General features: G+C 28.8%; 1 protein-coding gene across 2 annotated transcripts in view; it reads right to left on the reverse strand.

Moving 5' to 3' along the window:
- The window catches only part of LOC142321616 (uncharacterized), an 87,816-nt gene that overhangs the window by 15,871 nt on the left and 44,677 nt on the right, over positions 1-27,268 (reverse strand). The window contains exons 9-13 of one of the 2 annotated variants that reach the window (XM_075359854.1): positions 24,046-24,153; positions 22,803-22,928; positions 11,732-16,466; positions 4,006-4,093; positions 62-195 (exon numbers count right to left, since the gene is read on the reverse strand). In XM_075359854.1, coding sequence (XP_075215969.1) covers positions 85-195; positions 4,006-4,093; positions 11,732-16,466; positions 22,803-22,928; positions 24,046-24,153 — 5,168 coding nt within the window. In that variant the 3' untranslated portion in view covers positions 62-84. The remainder of the gene's footprint in view (positions 1-61; positions 196-4,005; positions 4,094-11,731; positions 16,467-22,802; positions 22,929-24,045; positions 24,154-27,268) is intronic. The other variant, XM_075359855.1, reaches the window with a different exon arrangement.

The raw sequence follows: 27,268 nt of genomic DNA on the forward strand, positions 1-27,268 counted from the left end.
AATCATGAGAAATTATAATAATATTAATTGTGCTTAATATCAATAATTAAGTGATACTTACAAAATAAATTATAATGTTTTACACTATTTTTCAGTCTCTGAATGGACTGCAGATAAAAATTGTTCAATGTCTTCAGAATCTAAGTTCTTAAGAAGTCTTTGAGCATCATCTGGTTTTGGTCTCTTCTCTGGTACCTGAAATTACAATATATTGCATTAAAAAAAAGCATAGAGTAAATAAAATAACAGTACACCATAAAAAAAAAGTAAAATATTATTGTTTCCATTGCTTGCTCCTTTTTTTAGCTTCTTTTACACAACTTTTCATTTATTTAACCTTTCCCCAACAGTAGTAATATTTTCTGATCATTATTATATGCATGAATTTATCATAAACATGAATAACATCAAACAACTTACACGCATCATGGGTCATTGATTCTAAGATATATACTTAATCAATTCAATGTCACTGAAATTAGAATGATGTTACTTCTATTCCTCACTTGTCAATAAATCATATAAAACAGGAAAATAATTGACTAAAAGGATTTGAGGATTAATAGGAAGGGATCCACCTAAATTTGGTCAGCAACTATTCCTACTAGTGTTTCAGATACAGCAAATTTGAGATAGTAATAATATGGAAATCTTTTGCAAAGCTCTTTAAAATAAGACATTAGATTTTAAGAGAAATAAGAGCCTTTATTTAATAAGCATCTTGACCATTTATTTTGGAATTTTTTTTACAAACCAACAGAAAACATAGACTCATCAGCCTCACAGGCAGTATTGACACCTTGCTGAGTTCCAATAAAAAAGTGAATAACCTGGGTAATCATCCTAGAAGGTGCCACAGACTGTCACAAATTGACTGCTGACACAATTTCTGTGGTAGCTCACCAAAGAAGAAGGAACCAAGGATAAGAAAAGGAAAAAAAGGAGAGGAAGCAGAAGGATCAACTCACAGAGAGTCTACTTATGACCAGGGTAGTTTGCTGTCTAACCTGGAACAAAGATGAGGAACTATTGACCCCTAATTTATTTGAAAATTCTAAAACACTACCTACTATTGTTCTTTAATACTTCAAAAAAAGATGAATTTCATTACATTTTACACATGTATGTATAATACTTTTGTCATTACTATTACAACTACTTATTATGGGATAATACTTTTGTCATATGCTACAATGATTACAACATTGCTTCCACAACGTACCCATAAACCCACATCATATGTTTCAAAAGGTTTCAATCAGCATTGACAACATGAAGAAGCTCTTGAATAATATCAACACAATTTTCTTTACGATCATTGTTCAGGAAACACAACACAAGTTTTGTGAAGATGCAATGCATTTTTTCTGTTGTGGCTGATGCTGATGCTCACTTCCTAAGAAATCTTTGACAGTTAAGCGGCAATAATTCTTTATGAATTATTGCATGAATTATATCAATATTAACATCATTTGTTGATCTGGATGGTTATCCAAGTCCAAAATCTTCATCGATCAATGTTCTGATCCATTTGAAACAACTGAACCGTTTATATCACTAGTTCTGCTCATTCAGTTAAGCAGAACCCAAATGCTTGCTGAAGAATTTTAAATGACTGTAAAAGTTTTATTCATTTTTTCCCTTGATGAATCTATTCACCAAAGATGCTTGTACATGACAATTTGGAAATGGGATTCTGTACCATACAAAAAGTACCAAGCCTGACCAGATTTGTACTGGGAGGTGGCTAAAAGGCTGAAATGCTACCATTTCACATTGAGATTGGTGGAGTTTAAAGCAAAATTTGACAGAAATATGTTCTCCAAGTTCTTTTATCTTCACTTCATTAAAAACTTTACAGTAGGTTGGTACAAATATTTACTCCAACTGTTGCAGCTCAAAATTTTAACAATGGCAGTTTGATGTATCAAATGGTATTGTCTGTGAAAGTTGACATTAGCCAGCCATCCCCATCTGTTGGAGCAAATGTGTACTGGTTATTCCACTACTGCAAAAGTTAATTATTTTTTAACACACCTCGTATGTTTATTTCATTCAATGTGTGTAGTGATGAGCAGGCTCATTGCAACCTATATATATATATTTGTGTTACTCTTACAGAAACAGATCAATCACATTTTAATTTTTATCCGATGCCCACTTAATGACTACTGTTGTTTAGTCTAAATGTAAACTAAAATTTTTATCAAAGTGTGTTAATATAAATATTTTTAATTCTCATAGATAATTAAAATTATAATCTATAACACTTGATACTATATGATAACAATAAGTCCTAATAGCTATTTAGTCTTTTTGTTTATTAATCTCTTGACAAACTTTGAAAATTTTTTCACTTTATCCATGTTTCTCTATCTAATACAGAATTCATTAATTTAATTTTTCTCTTTTTTGTGGTAAAATTATATCTGAACTAATAAAAATAAAAGAAAAGTAAAATATATTTTATTTTAAGAACTGTTATAAAGGTTAAAAACTTAATTTAGTGTTTATATTTACAAAATTTAATTTAGCGTTTTGATAAAAAAAAAAATTCTAAAATAAGTTATATTAAGAGCAAGTGTCTAGTAATTCAATGATAATAATTTGTACTTTGTGTTGAAATTAGTTATTAAACAATTATACATATTACTGTATCTAAAATTACCTTAATAATTACGAAAAAAATGTCAAGTAGAAAAAAATGCATACCTGATGCCCAATATTGACAACAAAAAAATTGAAACAAACAATTAAAAGGATAGTTGAATAAATTTTTTATAGCTTCTAAAAATATTGAAAGTGAAAATAATGACTCTAATGAGCATGCAAGTCCATCTAATGCTGATGTGCCTGTTCCTTCAACATCTAAAGGAAAACAAGCCGATGAAAATGATGTACTTCCGGCAGAACAAAGCTTTGAGGAAAAGGACCAAGATTTAATGTAACAAATTAGTTAATCGAAAATGAAACTGTTGACAGTCAAGACAACGTACAACTATTGAAGTAAAATGATCATGGTAAGCGGCTGGAAAATTTAAGTATTCAAGATTGCATCAGTGGGGTCATTTTCTTTCTTTGACAGCTGGCAAAGATTTTCAACTCACAACAATATAAGTTTCGTACAACAGCATAGTTTTAATTAGCATTCAACACGTCCAAGTTTTGTACCTACAAAATAAAATTTTCAGACAGCATTAATTTTCTGTTACTATTTAAAGAAAACTGCTGTAGAATCACATTGAATGCTTGTTGAAGCCGGTGAACATGCTCTTGGTAATTCACAGTGCTTTGAGTGGATTAAAAAATTCAAAAGTGGCGATTTTGATGTGAGAAACGAAGAACGTGGAAGACCACCAAAAACGTTCGAAGACAGCGAATTGCAAGCCTTGTTGAATTTGGATGACACTCAGACGCAACAACAACTCAATTGATCAATTAAATGTGGCATGAGAAGCTGTCTCCATATGTTTGAAAGCCATGGGAAAGATCCAGAAGATGGGAAAATGGGTTACACATGAACTGAATGTAAGACAGCAAGAAAACCGAAATACCAGTTGCAAAATGCTGCTCACCAGGTACAAAAAAAAGGTCATTTCTTCATCAAATTGTGACAGGCGATGAAAAATAAATATATTTCGAGAATCCTAAGCATAAAAGATCATAGGTACCAGGTGAATCATTGACAACAGTTCTTATGAAAATGTACAAAAATGGCTCGACTGGTTTGCCTTAAAACAACAGTTTTCTTGGCACGGCATTCATAAATTGTCAGAGATGGGAAAAATGTATAGCTAGCAATGGGCAATAATTAGAATAAAATATTTTTTATCATTTTCACACAATAAACATGTATTTTCTATATAAAAATTCCGGTTTCATATTTACACACCTGGTAAATTAGACATAATGAGTACAAAAGATTAAGTATTGACAAGAACAATGTCAATATTAATGAGCAGAATATTAGAGATTAAATTATTAAAAAAATAAGTTGTATCTTACAGGTAATAATTTATCTGTAGAAGCTTTCCTTTTCTTGATATAAGGTAAATCAGGATTCCCTTTATTACTGGATACATCAGAATTTCTCCTAAATCATAAAAAGTTCAAGATATAAATTTATTTATTTCAGTATTAACATTCTTAGAAGGATATATTCATGTACTCGTAAATTAATTACAAGAAAAAATTAAACATTAAATGGCTGATTTAATAAGAATAGTACTTACAAAATAGTAATAATTAGTATAAAATAAAGGAAAATTTATGCCTACATTTTAATTGTCTGTGGTCCCAAACTTAACACCACTACATATTAAAAATTTAAATCACACCGATTCTACAATCAATGCCATGTAAAATGGTGTAACAAACATGTAGGGATATTTTTTCATTTATTGTTGAACGTTTTTTACACCAACACATTTCCTAACAATACACTTACATTATGATGTAGGCTTTAATGATGTAGCAATTTTCTCTATGGTACCTTAGGATTCTATTTCAACAGTAGAATATTAATGCCAGTGAATCTTTTCCTATTCACTTTTGTGCCATAATTAAATCTAATTACATCATTCTATGTATGCTAAACAATATTATAAGACATGAACTTATTCTGCTAAGTTATGTTTCCAGTTTTCAAATTTTATTCAATGAAAACAATAAAATTTTAAAATGAAAATGAAATCTGTTCACAATTTAGACCATATTATTCCATTTCTTGAATTGTATTAAGCGAAATAATTTTATTTGATTTATAACAATGACCTAAAATGGAAATAAAATAAACAATAACAAAATGTCTACACTGTTCTCTGTAATTTAATAAAATAAATCTTTAGAGTATTTTTCAGTTAACTTGTCCAAGCGACTAAAAGATGGTCCTCTTGGCAATTTTTTTTTACTATACTTATTTTCTTCTCGTTTTTATTATTTAAGGATTGTAAAAATTTCTAATTTATTTTACTTTTTTTAATCACTATAAAGAAATAAGTGCTTAATTATAAAATAAAAAAGTTTGCCAAATATAATATAATAAAGCTAGGGCTTAAATTAATTAGCACATTATTTTAAATAGAAACTGAATTTATAAAAATGTTTTAATATATAGAGTGATTCAGTAGGAAAGGGAAATAATTTGGAAACTGATTCTAGAGATTGAAATAAGGAAAAAAGTTATATAAACATATGTTTGAAAACACTGTTATCAAGCTATGTCAAGTGAAAAACCTCGCCCGCTTTTCAGTTCTCCCATTGAAATGAGGTCATATTGAAATTTTTAGGGCGTTAGTTTAGAGGTAAACTTGAAGGTTACTTGATCTTAAAAATGCAATAAAACAAGTCCCAAAACTGTATTTCTCTGTAGTATCATGATATCTAACATAAAACAGAAAGATTCAGTGACAAAAAAAGGTTTTTAAGATTGATGTACAATAACATTAAATGATGAAAATAAATATGTAAATTTTATTATCAAAACAGGTAAAGAATTCTGAGAATATTAAAATAATAAAATCTATAAAAAAAAATCAAATTTTATTATTAAAAACAAAAATTAACGGGAAAATTTTAAGAATTTGTAAAAATTTAAAAACTGCTGCTTTTAGTACTACAAATTTAGACCTTTGAAAAATTACAAAATTTACTTTTAAAGTATAATAAATATTTGAAAATTCCACCAATGACATTGATGCAATTTTCAACTCTTTACCTTATATTTTGCTTACTTAATGATGTATTCAGGTTCCTTGATGAAAGCAGCAGCATTGAGATGCGAGTGATCTGTTCATCAGGTGTGTTTACATTTTGCTTGTATACTTCACATTTCATCAATCCCCATAAACAGTAATCAAAGAGAGTAAGGTCCAGGGATCCAGGTGGCCAATTTACTGGCCCACAATATCTAATCCATTTACCAGTAAATTTTTCATCTGAAAATTGTCTTACTTCATTCGTGAAACATGTTGGGTTATTCCATCAAGTTGAAAGTACATTTCAATTTTTTTGCCAATTAAAAATTTTCAAGCACTGTATGAAATTCACTTTATAAAAATTCCAGTTATTTCTATCTGTGAAATGTTGATCTAATATGAACAGGCCTATTAACTGGTTGTCGATCATGCCACACCAAATGTTCACCAAAAATTGTTGCAGAAAATTTCTTTTAACTAAGCATACGGGTTTTCTTCAGACCACAGATGTGAATTCCATCTTTTAAAAATGCCATTACGAATAAAAGTAGCTTCATCCGAAAATAGTACATAATTAATGGAATTAGGTGGTAATTATTGTTAAACCAATGATAAAACTGCAGTTGTCTGGGATGGTCAACAACCTGGAGGTGTTGAACTTTCTGAGTATAAGGGCAGTTTGTGAACATGTAACATCCTTCATACTGTAGGTTGTGGAATGTTGAGTCATGTAGAAATTCTTTGTTGTAGGATTAAGATGTACTAGTTGACATTCAGATGAAACATGAGTGCTGGAAAGTGTACCATTCTCACAAAGTTTCTACTAAATACTTGATGGTTTGGAACTACTCATCCAGGATATCTATGTTAGTTACTCTTCCACTGCAGCTGGAGTACTTCCACCAAAAAAGCCATATCAGAATATGTTGCATTTTCAAAACAAATAATTCAAAATGGAGTTTCACTATTTCAACCTCAGACGGGTACACATGTCAGTGAGACGTATCCCCCCACCATCTCCTAGCTTCTTCCCCGCCCCCTCGGCAACTACAGCGGCCAAGGTTTTAGTACCCTCCTAGCATTCCAAGAGGAAGGACAGATAAGGGTTATTTTGGTTCTATTTACAGCAGCATTATCTGGTGGAAGAGGTCGCCTCAGTAGGACCGTGTCTTCAAAGATCCTGTGTACCTTCCTGGGAGTTGATTTGGGTGTCTGAGACGGTGTGTAATAAGGTAACATCATACAACTATTCTTTTTATTTTTCTCTCTTATTTTTGGTTTATGTTAAAATGTTTTATATTTATTGTAGTTTATTATTTATGTAAAAAGTATAATATATCTTTTTTTTATTTTCCTCATGCAGGTAAAAAAATGGCACATTCTCAACCTAGTTGCAGTAATGTAATTTATCGAACTGATGACCCTGGTTACGATATAAAAGTGAGAAACCGAAACCAGACAAGGAAGAATACAGAACAAAAAACTGCACCAATTTCATTTATTTTTGAGCGCTTTGTCAATCAATTGCAAATGTATCCTATCAGCTTCAGTAGTACGACTTGCATAGATGAAATGTTGGTCCGTTTAAGAGGCCGCTGCCTTTTCAAGGTTTATATGCCGAGTAAATCGACCAAATATGACATAAAGGTTCAGGCACTCACTGATGCAAGTTCATATTTTTATAATGGCTACACTTATTAAGGGAAGGAGACTGATAGAATAGGACAACATCCACCGAAAGAGAACTCCAATTCCAATCGCAAGTTTTATACAACTTGTGAGGCCAATTGTCAACAGTGGAAGAAACATAACTGCTAACAATTATTATTGTTCAGTTGAATTGAGTCTAGAATTAGCGAAGAGCTTTCACCCTTGTCGGTACTCTAAAAATACAAAAAGGAAATTCCACCAGAATTTCACGCATCAAACAGAAGACCGGTACAAAGTTCTTTATTTGGTTTCACACAAAATATGACCTTGTGTAATACATTCCTAAGAAAAATAGGAATGTGATTTTGCTATCTATAATGCACTATTTCAAAAAGATCAATGAGAACACCTGAAAACCATCAATAATTATGTTCTACAATAGAACTTAAGGCAGGGTTGACTGTCTTGATAAAAAGTGCTCAACTTACTCTTCACAGTGTAAGTCCCTGAGATGGAGGCTGTGTTTTCTAGCTAAGTCAAATCCTAAGTGAGAGTATTATTAATTTAAGCTGTCTTCTTACTTTAATTTATAGAGCTAAAGGAGATTATAATAATTTTTTTAGATGATATTTATAAGATTTGTAAGTTACGTACAATCAAGACTGATTAGCACGTTAAAAAAGAAAAGTTCATGAAAATTTTTATAATTTGAAAATACACTTTGTCCCAAAAAAGGATAAAGTTTTATACTTCACTCTTTCAAACTTCCTCAAACTACTCAATCCACATTCATCCTTGTATTCCTATATTCATGTATACAATGTTGTTAATGAATAAATGGGAGGAAAAAGAGATGGTCTCACAGATGGTGTGTACCCTGGGACAGGCCCAGGTGCGTATAGGTTAAATTCAGATTCAATTGGAAAATGTAAGTACAATTTAGAGTATAACAAACATAAAAACACTACATAAGTTGAGTCTCAAAAAAAATTAAAGAAACCAAGATTACTTAAAAACATCTAAACCACCTAATGCTTATTTTTAACATGCAACAACAATTTTATGAGACCAATGAGGAGTATTTAAATTAATCTCAAAGCATACAGTTAATGTTGCCAACCTAATTTTTCAAAGGTCTAAATTTGTTGTACTAAAAACAGCTGTTTTTAATTTTTATAAATTTGTAACATTCTTCTTTTAATTTTGTTTTTAATAATAGTCATTTTTTTTTTGTTTTTCAGAAACTTTATACATCAATTTTCTCTGTATTAAATTCTCCACAAGTTCTGATAATAAAATTTACACATTTATTAATCATTTACAGTTATTGTACTTTCAACCTAAAAAACATGTTTTTTGTCATCTAATATTTCTGTTTTACATTGGATATCAAGAAAATTACGGATGATAGTTATGGATTCTGTATTATTCAATTATATAATGCCTTTGAAATTTTAGTATGATCTCACTTTACCAGGAGACTGAAATAAGAGAAAAAGTTTTGCTAGCTTTTACTCGATAACAAAACATTTTCAAACATGTGTTTGAATGAACTTTTTCAATTATTTGAAGCTCTAGAATCGGCCACCAAATTATTTCCCTTTCCCCCTGAATCACTCTGTATAATTTTGCACATGATGTGCAAACGTTTTTCCGTTTCTTCTAGGAACAGACAACTTCAAACTTATACAAGCCGCCAGGATTCTAATTAATTCAAGAATGTTTAAAATTTATCAATTAAATCATATATCGTATTGATTTAGTTTTTTTAAATGTAATTATAAGATTTTTTAGAATGATTTTTGTAAATTGTATTTATTTTGGGAAGTTAAAGTTATACCGCATCTTTCAAAATAGCAATTAAAATTCCCTTTTTCAATGACTAATTTATATTAAAAAAAATTATCTAAAAGTAAGGAAAAGTAATGAATTGTCCACATTTTTATAAACCTTATTCTTTATTATCATCTCATGTTCTATTTTATGGAATGCAGTGATATAAAATTTAAATTTGTTCAGTAATCTAGGAATTTCTGTTTCAACATTTTACTTGTGGTACCCCAATTTAACTTATTACAAAATAAAATATATTTTTATTTTTTTGTAAAACTTAAAAAATAAATCCAAATTTAACATAATGTCACCAGTCATTTATTTAAGAATTTACAGTTAAACAAATTTTTATTGAAAAAAAAATTATATATATATATACACACACACACACACACACACACACACACACAAGTATCTCATTTAAAACGCAACCCACCAAACAGCCTTCTATAATAATTGAACTGACTGCCTAGCTCCTTTATATTTTACTGGAAAGAACTCGTCCAACAAGTGAATATTGAGCTAATAGCAGTAGACTGCTACTGAGAGCCATAACTGAATAATCATAATGCTCAGTACATTGTTAGAGAGAAAATGGTGTTTTCACAAGACAAACTTTTTTTTTTATTCTCGAGTCTTACTTCAACAAGCAATCAGTGGCTGCAGCAGAAGAATTTTTTTGCTGTAAGTAACATGATAAACCAACACCAAACAGGACATCAGGTTTGAGTTTAATGGCCAAATTAAAAAAGACAGGTTCTGTTAATAATAAGGAACACTAAAGATCGATGATGGGGTTTTATACAGACAGTTGCTGAAATTAAAGACTGATTTTAAATGCCTCACTAAAAAAATCAATTAGACGCTTGTCAGTTGAAATTAATTTACCAAAATCAACTATTCATCAGGCGACAAAAAAATTAAGTTTACGACCATATCAGATTCAAACAGTTCATCAACTTCTTGATCCAAACAAAGAAAAATTGACAGAATATTGTCACTGGTTTTACATATTTGTGCTTGAGAGTATTCACGTTATAGACTCAATTTTTTTCATAGACGAGGCCAGGTTTCATCTGGATGGCTATGTAAACAGCTGTAACAGGATTTGGGGTGCTGAATATCCCCACGCACATCATGAAAAACAGTTGTAGCCACAGAAGATGGGCATATGGTGTGTGATATCACAAAAAAATTATTGGTCCTCTTTAAATACACCATTACTGCAGAACAATATCAGAATATTCTATTGCAATTCATTGCACTCTTCCATGGAGTGAAATCAATACTGCTGGTTCCAACATAACGTGCAACATCACATTATACACGTTCAACTTTCATTAACAAATTCTTTGGCGATTGTGTTACTGGACAATGACTTATGGCTACCAAGATCTCCAGATATTTTTCTTTGGGTCACCTAAAAGAAAATGCCTACAGCAATAAACCTCAAACACTTGAACAAGTGAAGATCAATATCAAACAGGCTGTTTTAAATATCAACCCACAAACTCTCAACACTATTGCATGAAACATAGTGAAAAGGGTGGAAGTGTGTATTCATGAAGATGGCAGCCATTTCCAGCATTTAATATAAGGTATTGGAAATAGAATATTTAATTTAATAACTTAGAAATGCCTTTTTTATTTAAATATGCCTACTGTGTATATATATATATATATATAGAGAGAGAGAGAGAGAGAGAGAGACACACACACACACACCAAAATACAGTAATTATTTAAGTTAAACTTACAATATTAATTTCAAATAACTAGTTTTCGCAGTATTCTGCATCTTCAGTTGGAATTAGATTCTACATCTGTTACATTAAAACATATTCTTTTAATTTTTTGTCATTTTATTTGAAATTATGTTTTATCTTTTAAAAATCTGAATATAATGAGCATGTATACAAATTTTGCTAGCCAGTACTAGATGATAATGAAAACATAAAAAATAGAACCACAGCAAAGTTACAAAATTTTCAATAATCTTGGTCAATTATTAGAACTTTTACTCATGTAAAAAATACTATCTTATCCAGATGATATAACAATTAAGAGTGACTATAAAAATTATAGTGATCTTACTCAAAGCAGAAAATGAGTCACTTCCAAAAATGTTATCAACTTTCTTAAGAATACCTATCGTATCGTGCCAGGATTACAAAATAAATATAGGAGTTTTAAGTAATTTTTCAATGCCTTCTTACTAAACCAAATACACTACTTGCACATCAACATGCAAAGTCCAAAGAAATTCAACTCTCGGAGTGACACATTGAAACTGTTCACTGCATAGAATGGTTATCTAGAGAATATTCTCACAAAAAAGAAACTATTTTCAGACATTAGACCGGTGTGTCATGGTTATAGATGTTTTACGTGTGCCACAGCTGTAAAACTGGTATAAACAGCAATTAATATACCATACAGGAAATAAAGTAATACACACTTTTCTATTCAAAGCAATGTGTTATATATACCACCTTAACATAACGGGAAAATTGAAGTATTAGTAGTTTAATATAAAGTAACTGATTACTTACTTTTTCCCAGCTGTGATTGTAGTTGTCGTTACAGCAAAATCCATTAAATCTACTGAATGTTCTCCATCATCACCTTCTTCTTCTTCATTTCTACCTTCATCAGTAATACTACTATCATTTTTATCATCATTTCCACAAACACTAACAACTTCCCCTTCCTCTAGATCCTCAGTATGTTGCAATGTTTCAGAAGGAGCAGGCATCTTTTGAGTTTTATCACTTCCATTGTTTTTAGAAGACTGTCCTTTATTTGCTGATTGTGGTATAACTTCATTTACAGAAACGTTTAGCATTTTACTATTATCACTGAAAGATTTGTGCTTCTTATTTTTTTCAATATTACTATTATGAGAATCACTATTGCGATGAAATTCACCAGTCTTATCTCGGCTGCTAATCTTAGGTTTAGGCGATTTAGATTTTGATCTTGGTGATGTGAATCTTTTATTGCCAGAACTGCGCAGTACTTTGCTTCTCTTTTCTTCACCATATTTTAATCTACTCCTGCAATCTTTATTTGCAGAATCAAGCAGCCTTCTTGAATCTTTATAATTTATTTCTCTTCTAAACCGTCCATGTCTAGAAAATCCACTTGAGGTACTTCTTCTCTGTTCTGGGGAATATCGAGATCTTCTATTTCTATCAAAATCCTTCCTTGAATGATACTTTTCTTTATCTTCTTTAAATTTGGATGGATTAATAGAAGAATGTTTCTCAGAAGAATGTGAACGACTACCCCTAGATCTACTTCCCCTTGTTACTGGACTTATACTTCTGTTACGCTTTTTACTAGGATCATAGCTGTCGTTATCACTGTAACTTTTCCTAGAGTTTTTAGTTTGATCCTTTGATTTAAGAGTACTTTCTTTATGATTTTTAATACTTGTTTTATTAGAAAAAGATATGTTTTTATTACTTTTATCTTCTTTAGAATCATTAGTGTTACAGACTTTAATATGATGAGAATCAGCCTTGTTATTAAAATCCTTGGGTAATATCTCCAGTAATGTCTGAAGAGGTTGAACACGAATTTTACAAACATCTTGACTGTCTTCACCAAGAATAATTGACATTTCAAGACCATCTAAATTACCATAAACACTTTTTTCTGTAGGTTTAATAATAGTGTCATCATGTACAATATGAAAAAAGGTCTTTTCTTGTAGAGAAACGTTCTCTTCAAGAAGTTTATTTTTTGTTTCTGAAATATTTTCAGGAATAGGTGAAGTAAGGTCACTTTTTTTCCATTCTGAATTAAAATCAGCTTCTTTTATGGGTTCACATTTGTTCACTATCTTTTCATCAGACAAATTGCTACCAGATTGCTTTCTTACAGAAACTTTTTTTTCTTCCTGTTTATCTTCATTAACTAAATTTGTAATTTTAATTGGAGATGAAATTGCATCTTCTTCATGAGCAGGTAGAACATTCCTATTATCAACTTTTTCTGTCTTACTGCTGTCATTTAATGACTGCTTGTTTACTCTATCATTTAATACTGAAGTTACTGTTTCACTTTGAGTAATATTTTCTAATTTATCACTGAATGTCTTACTCTGTACAGCTTTATTTTCTGCCTCCATATTGTTACTTTTAGCTGAACATTCACTTGCATCTGTAACAGCCGCTACAGACATATTTTTAGAATTTTCATTCTGTTTTAAATTAAGTGAAATGTTTAATTTATCTTTTATAGTAGTATTCTTACTCTTAGTTTTACTAGAAGCTTCCTTCAATTTATCGATTGTTCTTAACCGTTTTTCATTTAATAATGCTCTTTGAATACTGCTTTCATCTTTATGCAATTTAGTAATACTCAAATTCTGATTAAATTTTTCAGGAGATTTCTTAACACTAACTTTTGGAGACAAAAGAATAGTCTTCACATACTTTTTTGGTTTTTGTAGCATTTCTTTTGTTTTGTTTAATGGTTCTGGATAATGTACTGGAGATTTCTCAGTTACAGTTTTGTCAGAATCTGGACATTTACCTTTTTCACTATTTAATGGATATTGCAAATCTTGAATTGAACATTTTTCATAAGCAATATCAGCAGAATGGTCTACCATTAAATTTTTTTTAATTGTTGATGTTGAATTACTGTTTTCTTCATGTTCAGAATCAGAACAAGAAGAAGAAGAACAGCTAGAGCCAAAAACACTTTTTACCGCTTGCTTCAGAAATCCAGAAATAAGTTTATTTTTATCCGTTTTCTTTAACTTAATACCAAATTTCCCTTTCTTTTTCTTAGAATTTTCTTTACCTACTTTTATTTTTGGAAATTTACTGTCATTTTTATTTTCCTTTACATTTGATTTAGTAATATTTTTTTCAGTTTTACTTAAACAGACAGATTTTTCTGAAGAACATGCATTTTCTTTAGTGCCTAATAATCCAGAAGATGAAGCATGTTTTATATTTAATCTTTCACAAGAAACCATCAAATGCTTATCTAAGTTGTGAGTGTCACTAGTACTGTTTACCTTTTCCTCACTCTTCATTGATGACGAAGGAAATATTTTTACTTTTTGACCTTCAATATTTTTATTTTTTGTTGCAATACTGTCTATATTTTCAATTCTATTACATTCTTTAATTAATTCTTGTTCTAATTTTTTACTAGGTGTATATTCATTATTCTTTTCAAGCGTATCTTTGAAACATGATTTTGAACTATCATTTGGAGTTCTCATTTCACAGATTTTCTTGTCTGTAATTGTAGCAGGTGTTGGTGGAAAACTTGGTGTGAGTAACAGTACTGCTGTATCATGTTTGATTGCTTTTAACAAAGGAGTATCTAGAACTGGAGTCTGAGGTGTAATATTTTCCCCACCTAGTTTTACTGGGGTTTCTAAGACAGGCATTTGGAAAAAAGAAGAGTTTTCTGAACTTTTCTTATCTCTTGAAATACTTTCTTCAGGTGTCACAAACTTAACTTCTACTGATTCTTTAGTTTCAGTAATAGTAACCAACTTCTTTTTATTTTTACTATCTTTTTTCTCAACTGCCGCAGTATTGCTTATTTCTGTTACATTACTAAATTTTTCAAAACTACTAGAACCACTCTCATTTAAATTCCTCTTTTCAGGATTTGAAGAGTCACAGTTTAATATGTTTCTTTCAATTTTCATTGCCAAATCAGAGGAACTTAAATCATCATTATTCATAACAGATGACAAACTATCATCTGTTGATGACAGTCCATCACTTTTATCCATACACATAATAGCTTTATTTACACCAATTAAGGTATCTTTATCTGTTATACCATTCAGAAGTTCAATGCTAGGTGAATTGTTTTCTTTTACAGAGATATCACCTAATCTACCTTCTTTATCACTACTCAGTTTAGAGTTTTCTTCATTAAATTTATGTTTTGTATTTGCTTCTTCACCTTGAACAGCCACATTATCATCACTTTCTATTTCCACTGATTTAATATTTTCCTTCATTTCATTATTCCTATTCTCATGCTGTCCTTCACTGATCATCTGTTCACAATCATCTGTCCCTTCTTTTGATTGTCTGCTACCAATTTTTCTTCGAATATGTTTTCTCTTTGGACTGCTTGATCTTACTTCCTTATTAGGATCAATGAAGGCCCTTAACTGGGCATCCCATGACCTTACACTACCAGGCTGTTGGCTGGATTTTATGTTTACCTCTTCTTGTGAAGATTTATTATTACCAACAATCATTCCTAGACCATTAAATGCATTCCAATCAGCTTTCAATTTTGGCATAGGACTGTCAGTAATAACTTGAGATTTAAAAGGAGTAATAGAAGCAGAATTAACCACACATTTATTAGGGGTATCAGTAGAGGAGGTATCAATCAACTGTGGGCAGCATGCATTCGGTTTCTCACTTATTACTTTCTTGTCATTCACAGGAATAATTTTACTATCTGGAGATTTAAAAAGTCCTGACCTAATTTTATTATTCATTCTCAATTTAGATTTTAATCTTGAAGCACTTTTTGGTGAAGTATTTGTTTTACGGCATTTTGTCCGTCGATCTGGAGTATTAAAGTCTAGTGCTCGTACATGATTACTCCTTCTTGGAGTACTCATACTTCTTCTTTTATTCACAGATGGCTTTAAATGAGGAGTTTTTATTTTGTTTGATTGGCTTTCACATTTTCCTTCACTTTCATTTAAAGTACTACTGTCATTAACAGTGCATGAAATCACACCACTGGATTCAATTTCACTTTCCTGTTCCTTAACTTCCTCTCTAGCAGTCTCAACAACACTTTCAACAGTCTTATCAATAGATTTACCAGTATTTTTTACATCTGATACACTGGGGTTATATGACAGAGTATTTTCAATACAGCTCTTTTCAATTTCTGGATTATCATCTACATTTTTTTCTTTTTTCTCTTCCACTACTTCAATTTGCATCTCACTATGAGAAGTATCAATAACCATCACATTATTATCATTCATCTCAGTCATAGTTGTTTTATAAGAATTCTGTTCTTTATTTTCTGTGCATGTACTTACTTCTGTACAATTAGTATTTTCTGCAGTTACTAAAATATTGGGAGGCTGTGTTGCTTGTCCCATTACTTCTACTGCTATACCATTAGAAAGAACCTTTTTAGTACCTAATTTATAAAATGTTTCTTGATAATTAATAGGATTTGATTTAGGAGTAATTTTAGTTAACTTCTCTTTGACAACTTTATTACATGCTCTAACATGAATTTTTCTTTTCTTTGTCCACGGAACTGAAAATAAAAGTAGAAAAATAAGATTTAAAATATTGAATCAATCAATAATACCATAATTAAACTTTACATACTATTCACCTTATGATCATTGTATTTTTCATTATGTAAACTACTATTTGCTATAATATGTAACATGAAAGATGAACTCGGAAGCCAGTTAACACGTCAATGAAAGGTCATAAAAGCTGGATTCAACAAGGTTCATACTAAATTTTGTTTTTTCTTAATTAACATACAATACCATATTATAAGCACTGTTAATAAAAGAAAAGATACTGTAATTTTCACAAAAATCAATTTTGAGTCAAGAAGTCTGTACTATTAACAAATAAAAGAATTTTCCTTGAAGAGATATTCTTACACTTTTTTTTTTTTACTATATTAATTAGGTTGACCCATGATGTACTAGTGATTGGAAATTTATAAAATTGAAAAAACTGATATTTCTATTCCTGAAGCACACATCAAAATGGTTTAAATGTAGAAAGAATAGTAAAGAAGAGCAGGGAAAGTACTTGTGCTTTCTCAGGTTTTCTGTGAGCAAGTGAGGATATTAAGAAAAGTGATGTTATAACAGATTCTTTTAAGATTTTGGAATAAGTGCAGCTACATAACAACATACCAGCCAGATTATGTAAAGATTAATCTTAGTATAGCAGATGGAAATTATTTTCATTTTTATATTTTAATTTTCAATATGAGAGACAATATGATTTTTAATTTTCAGTACAAGAGTAATTCAATAATTAGAGCCAAATGGTTGTAGAAATATTATTATTTATTCAATGTAAAGCTACTTTCAACATAATCCCCAGTTATCTTTAGGCACTTGTTTCATCTTTCTGTCAGCTTTCTTATTCTACTAATAAAAGTTTATTCATCTTGATGTTTGAGACATTCTTACTCATATACTGAATTCTTGACAGGCTCATTATTATGGAAAAACTCTTTGAGAGGGTCATATAAAAATAAGTCTGATGATGGTACAAGATCTGGACTGTAAGGTGGATATGGCAACATTTCCCAATTCAACTTTTACTTCCTGTATCACTTGAACAGCATGGGGCAGGAATTATCATGCAAAAGAATTACACCTTTTGAGAAAGGCTCACACATAACTGGTTTCAATTTATTTCCCATGATGTCATAATAATACGCACTGTTGATTGTAGGTTGTCCTTCCAAACAATCAAAATAAATTGGGCCTTTATAGACCTAAATCTCTGTAATTATCACTTTACTGGCTGATAGATAGGTTTTGAATTTTTTCCTAGCAGATGAACTTGGATGACTCCATTCCATATTATGGCATTAGGAATCTGGCAAAAAATGATAATCCCCAAATTTCATAAAAGTTATTATGCAATCTAAAAAATACCTTCTGCTAAAATACACTGTTTAAGTTCCATACAAATATGAATTTGGGTATCTTTGCAATTTTGAATAACTGTCTCAGAACTCACCTTAACACAATTTGTGATAAGTCAGGTTATCATGGATAATGGAATAGACAATGGAAACATTCACACTACAAATTTCAGCGAATTCCCAAATTTTTATATGTTTATCCTTTCAAATAAGACCATTAATGTAATTTTGCAAAACATCAGCTAAAAATTCCACTAGTTTTCTATTATGATGAAAATTAGTGACACTTATTCTGCTTGATTGAAACTGTTCAATTCACCTATAAAGATTTACATGATTAATACACTTTTTTCTACAATATTTTAACACCTGTGAGTAAATATCAGCCAGTTTTACACATTCAGAAAATGAAAATCCTATGCCAGGTTGCTGTTTTCCACAGTTCATGGTTTTTTAATCAGAGCTGACATTTTGAAATAAACAAAAGAAGTTATAACTATGAAATTCTTTTCAAACAGCTCATATTTTCTTTGTCAGGGTTGCCAACTTGAACATTAAATAGTTTCAGCTTATATAAATAGTTTTCCCAATGTTGTCAATTGTCTCTTGAATTACTGAACATCCCACACACATCTGATAATTAATGAAATGGAAAATCATAAGTTAATTCTGAAATAAATTTCAGGAAAGAGTTTTTGGAATGGATAAAATAGATAGTTATTATAACATTTAGGCATTTGAATGACTTACTTCAAAGCATTATATCATATTTGTTTATTTTATGGTATTACAGATGATCATGAATTTCAGTAATTTCAACCAGATATAATGAAAAAAATATATACATGCTAGTTCTGTAAAATTCTGAATAAACATATTCAGAATTTTACATTGGATTACATTGCACAATTATTTACTTATAAAATAAGAAAATGATTCATTAGGAGAGACATCTTACAATTTTTGTGATTCATATTTATTACTTTCACAGAGCTGGTCTAGCAGTTCACTCATATTGAAGGTTCTGAGGTTCAAATTCTATAAAAATTTAGTTATTTTTTTAGGGATTTGAATACTAGACAGTGAATACCAGTGTACTTTTGTGGTTGGAGTTAAATTAACCACATGTCTCAAGAATGGTCAGCCTGAGTCTGTACAAGACTACACCTCATTTATATGTCATACATATCATCTTTACCTCATTGGTTTGGGGGCTGCTTATTTTTCACTAGTTGGAATAGATTGCAATGTACGCATTAGGAAAATAAAACATATTTATTATTTAATTGTTTATTATTCATTATCCTATTACTTAATGGAATAATGATGAGATTTCATAACATGTCACAGACTTGGTTAGGCAAGTTTAATTCTAGACATTTTAACAATATATAATATTATTCACAGTTTTACTAAATTACCCAACCAATTCACTTTTTAATACTAGAATATGTCAAACAAAGTTACAAAATTAAATTGTGAGGCAAAGAGAATCATAAAAGTATCAAAAATGAGCCCTTTGATCCCAATTATATTTTGTGGCTGACTTCTCTGCACAGTCATGGCTCTTAGAGTAACAAAACCTATTTTTCACTTCTGACTTCTTTCACTCTATGAAAAATCTCTGTTCAGCTAAAAATTTACTTCTTTAAGATACAAGGATAACAGCGTTTGAACCATTTTGGTTTTAAAGAAGCATTTGAATTTCTTCAACACCAGAACTCCTTGCTCAATAGGACTGAAATTTTGCTAACATACTAAAAAAACAAGCAAGAATATCTGTTCTGAATCTCTTATACATAATTTTGTATCAAATAAAAATTTGAGAAATATGTACAATTGTGTACTCTTGTCTTTAATAGCTGATAAAGTGGCATGACAGCTTTTATTCAGATATTATGTATTAATTAAGATAAGAATAAACTTTTCATAAGTTGTAAACCTGATTTTTTTTCATTTCTCATTAATGAGAAACACAGCTTCAAAGTAGGGATGTTTATGCTTTAGTATATAAGCTTTACCAATACTTCAATTAAAATTCAATGTATTTAGAAATGGAAAACATAATTGTAATCTTGTATTTTTTGTTCAATTCTGTATTGTATAACCATTCTTTTATAAAAAAAAACCAGTTCAAAATTAATACAACATTGAAATATTACAACTGTTATTAAAGAGATCAACATAAGAAATCTGACATGATCACAATAACATGCAACAACTGTAATTACTATAGTTTAATTATTTATATGAAACTTATAATAAAAACAAAATAAAGGAAGGAAAGTAAGTTACTGAAAGAAATTTACACTTCAAATATTAAGAAAAAACAAAAAAATTCTAAGTCAAAAGAATATCCCATTCAAATACCTTATACAAAATAATATTGCACAAGATCAGTAATGCATATCATAATATTTATCATAGAAATATAACACAAGACTGCATTCCACTTCATACATCACAGAAAGAAAAATCCCAAAGTTCAGAGTTAAAGTATCAGTAACAGCAAAACTCTAATTGAGGAAAGATTTTGAAGAAAATTATAAAAATAGTGATTAAACTAATCTCAGAACGATTAACATGCGACTTGTTCTAATAAAGCAATCCTTTATCACACTGAATATGCAACATTCAGGGATAAAAACATTTAGAAAACAAGAAATTAAGAGAAATCAGTATAGAATATACAGAAACATTTACTTAATTTTTTTTCATTTAAGAAAGATTTATGTAACTGTCAGAGAAAGATTTAATTAAGTAACTGTTAAGTTTTACTGAGTAAAGTAATTTCTAGCAAACTAACTATACCATTTATTACTTATATTCAGTACCCAAAACAGTAATAAATCTAAATATGCTTCACTGAAGTAATTGTAAAATTTTGTTAACAATGTAGAATATATAAATTATCATACCAGTGAAGTATAGACATATGAAATGATAATTACAAAATGAACATGGAAAATAATTTGATGCCAAGGAATATGTCAAAGGAGACTTATAAGTAAAAGGCAATAGAACAATATTCCATTATCAAATCTCATGGAATTAAGTCACCATTAAAATATCATAAATTAATTGCTATAATAATTAATAAATTATCATAAATTAACACAACTATATTAACCCTTTAGTACCATTTAAGAAAATATCAATTTTTAATATCAATTCCTATCGTTAATTGAAAGAATTCTTATAAAACTAATAGTACTAAATAAAAAAAAAAGTTGTTTTCTTTGTAGTTCAAATTGGAGTATATAAAATATTGTCATTTTTTATTTATTTTAAAGATATATATACGGTCATAAGAAACAGGGGAAAAGTTCTAAGTTATAATTTGATGAAAATAATAAAATAGGTAAAAAAAAAAACTCCACAGTATATGTAGCCGTAAACATGACTGCATTAGATCAAACAGCTCATAACAAACACTAAAACAAAAAATTGAAACTGCAAGTAAACATAACAGAATGTTTATTACTAAAAGGAAAAATATATTAATTTTTCAGAATATAACAATAACCTATATAATTCCATTCATTATAATGAAATAATAAAATAAAAAAATATTTACAAAAAGAAATGAATATAGCTTAAAACTCTGATTGGAATATCAACAATGTTCACATTTTTACTGATCCCTTCTACTATGTGCTGCAATAACTATCATTAACTGTAAAGTATAAATCTTTTATTCATACTGTATAGACTTAGGTTTCATTCACGTTATTCACTATTAATGAGAAACGTTAATTTTCATTAAAATTAGGACTTTTAAAATCTAAAGATCTTCAGCTTTGGTCATTCACACTCGGCTCCTGACAATTCAGCAGCTCCGTACAGTTCACACAGCTCCGTACAGTTCACACAGCTCCTTACAGATGCACTCAGCTCCTGATGATTCAGCAGTTCCATACTCAGTATGTAAGCAAGCTCTTCACTTCATTCAGTCAGTCCTATTCCAGTCTTTGAAGAGACAAGTCTCTAAGGACTCATCAAGTCTTATTTCACTCATTACATTTATTAATGCAATAAACTTACATAATGATTTACAAATTATTAATGTTATAATGTAAATGATATTTACAATTATAATAAAATAATTATAATCACAAGAACTCAAATACTTAATCTATTAGAAGAATCAGCACCACTTTTCAACATATATAAATACACAGCAAAAAAAAATTAAGAATCTGAAAAGAGAAGTAAATTTGCAGTGCCTCCTGTTGAATAATAAAGCAGCTGGAAGTAAACTGTCAATTAGATACATGATAGCAATTTTTTTGTTATTTGTAACCTTAGACAAGCTATGCAAAGTACTTTAACATATAAGATGAACAAAATGATACATTAAAAAATGTCACACCTTTGTTAGGGATCAAACCATACAATCTAGAAGCCACCATTCTGACCACTAAACCAACTGGCCTACCTTTTCATGGAAAATACAGGTATCAATTAATTTAATGCTTGGCACTAAAATGGTTAATACTGCATTTACCAATCAATACATAGTGTTCATCAGATTTTTTGAATAAAATTTAAAAAAATAATTAAATCCCACATAAAAGTGGACACATAAGAATGTTTAAATTGAATGAAAAAATTACCCATCAAACACTTCTGAAAAGGAGTAAAATATACATCATAATAAAAATATAACGATAAACATACACACATACATGCAAACACACTATATAGCTTCAGCCAGAAACAAGGTTATACACATGAAACTCTAAAGTATAAAAAGAAAAAATTTCTAAACTTATTTTTTACTGTTAATGAATTTTAATTAAAACAAAAATGAAATGAGAACTCTGAATAGAAACCTGCTGATGGTAATTCTTGGATCATTAAACCAGCTACAGTCTGTTGACTAGAGCTCTAGAAATACAAACAGATCTGGAAAATTACAGCTTTACCTAAAATTGACAGAATTTTTGAGGTTACTTGTCTTACCAGATGGCAACATTTTGTTCAGTGATGTCTTTTCATGATGATGTATTTTCCTGCGACTGTTTTTTTTTCTGTGTAGTTTAATCCTGTGATGTTTCTTCACCAGTTTTTTTTCTTGATGCCATGAAACTGGGAATGAATAGAGAACATGGAAGAGCAAGTTAATGAGAGATTTATCAACACAATATAACTACAACTACATTGCATAAGGAGGTGATGTAGCGCAGTTATAAAGAGAAACTAGTTATCAGGTCATATCTTAGAAGATAAAAAAGATATAATTTAAGGGATAATCATTAATTAATAAAAAAGGGATCAAGATTAAGATTTTTAAGAAAATGTAAAGCAACTTGAATGATTTAATAAAAGACACTAGTGCTGGAATGAAAACTTATCTTTTAACATCTACCTCAAAAGTTAGTTTATAATTGGTTCTCTTTTTTTTCTTACTAAATTAAATAGTTTTATAAATTTGTGTTTAGACAAAATATGTATTCATCAATATGGGTTTTGAATATTTATACAATAACTTACAATTACCTATGTAATCTTAGTACTCTTATTTCTTTTTCAGCAACACAAAAAGTGTCACTTTAAAAAATACATAAGACTACAAAATTGAAAAGGCTATCTATCATTTTTTTTATATACTGATACTGGAAGTGTCTTAGAGATTAACTGGTGTGCTTAATTACACATACTTGCTTCATGAAACTTGGCTGGACAATTTTCAAAATATAAGTAGGCATATTTTTGCAAAAAATTTCATAAGAAACTTTATAGACAAATTAAACATTATAATTATCAGTATATCACATCTAAATTAAATTATTAAAGAAAAACGTTTATAATTTTCAACTATATACCAAGTAATACACAAAGTAATTTCCCAATGATCTATGAAAAAAATTACACAAACAGAATGATCTGAAGAAAAGAAACAAGTTAGAATTTGATTGGTTATGGGTAATAAATATATTCATAGAATCAACATTCTCATATCTTATAAACAAGTTAAAAAAATCCAATACTTCTTCATAAAAAATAGCTAAAATAAGAAATCAACATCCATTTTAAGATTTTAAAAACAAAACAGTACTGTAATTAAGAAAGGTGTGACCATAAGTAGAAAAAGATTAAGATAGCCACATTCTTTTAAAAACAGCATAAGTACAGATAAGCAAACTTACTATAAATATATTATAAATTCAAGTTACTACAAATGTAAAATAAATTTCATACATACCACTTTCAAGAAGTATTTTTGGTTCACCAGATCCAAAGACATTTTTAGACTGAATCGGTACATTTTCTGAAGGTGGAAGCATCGGTGGAGTAGCACTGCTACTGTTCACTGAAATAAAGGGATTCTTTTTCAAACAATTCACATAAAACTGGTAAATCCTAACATTCATTCATTTATTAAGGGCTGCACCAGTGGGTTCCATAGAAAAATATTGCTGCTAGCCAGTATACACCTTAATCTGATAGTGAAAATAGAGTAATATGTTCTACATTTAGTAGCATACATAAACATAGGTTTGTGGCAATTTATCATGCCCTGATTTACATGAAGTAGGTATCAAACAATTCATATGAAATAAGCAAGTGATATTAGACAAGCATACAGTGAATTTAATTGAAGGACATGGCAGATGGTAGAAATTTTACAAACTAACAATCCAAAATATCTTAATTTTCTTGAAGAATATCAAATTAAAAAGAATTTATTTAATATACTCACATACACGATTAATGAACTCCAAAGCAGAAAATTTGATACACTTGTTTACTTATCAAATATTTTTCTTTAAGTAAGTGATCAGAAGGCTATGATTAGAATGAGTCTTATTTTTTAAAGATGTTATATAAGATTTTTTTTTAAATTTTGTATTAATGTTACAAATATATCTATGATATTGATATATATACTGAAAAACATTTAAGAAAAAGAAAGACATTTGAAAAGTAAATTATTGTTTTCACTTTATGCTTTTGGTAGTTTATCATTTTTTATATTTAACATTTTAGGAGAAGACACTTGTTCAGTACTTTACAAATATATATATAGATTGTTGATAAGACTGTTGATTAAATTTTTTAATTTAGTATTTTTAATTTTAACATATAATATCTTATTAATGTGCAATTTAATTAAAATTTGATCATGACAAGGAAGTGAGATCCTGTGAAAGTACTTTCATGATAAAATTAAGGTAATTAATGTCTTATCTGAATATTCTGAATTAGGTGGTTTATATTAATAGAATTTAAAATATAATTTTAAAGTATAGTTTACCCTATGTAACATTGTAAAGAAATAAAGTGTATCTTAAAAAGATTAATTTCAGTAAAATAATATTAATATATATGTATATATATATATCAAAGACAAACGTATACTAGTAACACAGTTTTCCATCAACAGTACACAATTCAATAATGCCTCTTACCTTATGCTTATTGTGTTTCCGTTTTAAGAGCGCTTTCAGGATTTCCCTCATTATCAGTAACAAAAACTTTTTAAAATCACACACTAAACTCAAAAACATTCAAATTGTCACATATTATAAAAACATATAGTCAAAAAATAAAAATAAAATATTTCATTTGGCCAGCCATACATACAGTACTGTATGTTTTACTGTGTTTACTTTGTTATTTGATTTTAATTTGAATTTTTTATTTTTTATTTTAATTTGATTTTATGCCTTGACATCATATTTTTACACATGTAAAAATTTGTACAATTTCATTTTAATTTAATTTTTAATGTTAATTTTAATTAATTTTCATATTTTTAAATTTTGTTTTAATTTTTAATTTAACTAAATAAAAGTTTAAAATAAAAAGACTAAAGGTTTTAAATTTTAAATAAATGCATGATATGTATTATATTTTATGAAGTTTGTAATGTAATTTGAGATGTATATACGAATATATAATGCAGCTGATGATGTGAGTAAATCACGAAAGCGTTCCTGCACATATAGTGAAATAAAAAAATCATCCTAATTTATTTATTCTGGACTTTGGTTGATCTAATAAAATAAATATATTTGTATATAGTACAGAAGAGTATTCTTAAAAGAATTGATTTAAAAAAAATAATATATATATATATAGTAACTTAGTAGTCTGCCTCTGACAGAATGTATTCCTAAATATAACAAAAAATTGAGTAAGAATAGTAATAATGTTATAAGAATAGAGCAAAAAAACATGTAATGAAAACAAAACATATATTATTATTATTTCTAAATAAAAATTTGCGGTATTTATAAAAAAAGTTTTAAAAAATCTACAGCTAAAAATATATTATAATATTCCTTAAGTTTACAATATTATGCATTATTTAATCATAATAGTAAAAAAATATTAGCATCTAAAAAAAATAAATTTAAAAATCATTTAAATAGATAAAAATATTTTGAAACTGCTACTGTAAACCTGTGCCACTACAATTAAAATAAAATTCTTTAAAAAAAAAAATTAATATTTTTAAAAAAGTTTTAATTTTAATAAACTGTACAACACTTTTCTCAATCCTGTGAGTGACACAGGGTACAAGGCATAAGAAGAAAATTTGAAAAACTTCCAAACTATTTAGTAGCTGTGATTATCCTCTGTAAACATTATGAGCTTAAATAATCCCACATCATGAAGTGTACTTTCTCTTCATTTACATTAAATATTTCATTTACTTAGATGTGGTGACATAGTTATGGCTACACCCAACGTTGTGGTTGATGTGCTCTCCTTTTAACAAATTTAATACCATAGTACAGAAAGATGCCATATTATTACAAAAAATGCTGGCAATTAACGATTTTATTAAAATTTAATTATATTGCTGTTAACTCCTTTATAAATATGATATTTAAGCAAGAAAGTTCTTATCTAAGGATACGCTAGACAGTATATATTTCTGAAATTCTATCTAGCCTAAGTTTGAATCTTGACTAAAACAAATCAATGTGCGAGTTTAAATACAAAAGGTCAAGACATTCAGTAGTGTGTATAAACAGAGACAGACTTTAATTTTTATAAACATAGATTATATTAAAATTTTAATACTGAAATCAAAAAATATATATATCACAGTAGAAAATTTAGTCATTTTACAATTTTAAACCTTTTGGAATGGGGATAAATACAACTAAAAATTTATTTAAATCACTCAATTTGATTGAATGACAATTTCTTTATATGGATCTCTTTTGAGGTAAGTGTACAAAAAAAACATTATTCTTCATGATGTAACATTACATGTGTATTGCTTCTATAGTTTATCCCCCCAATTTAATGTAATTTATCAATAATTTATGATCAAATTACTTTTAAAAAATTGCTACTCCCCATCTGTTAACAATGTTAAGACTATTGGCTCTTTCTTAAATTCTTAATCGTAACTTCTCATGTAGGAAAATTAGTTTCATTGATAAAATAACTAAAAAAATGACTGAATG

The sequence above is a fragment of the Lycorma delicatula genome, chromosome 3 (assembly GCF_047948215.1).
Source record: "Lycorma delicatula isolate Av1 chromosome 3, ASM4794821v1, whole genome shotgun sequence".
Taxonomy (NCBI): Eukaryota; Metazoa; Arthropoda; class Insecta; order Hemiptera; family Fulgoridae; genus Lycorma; species Lycorma delicatula.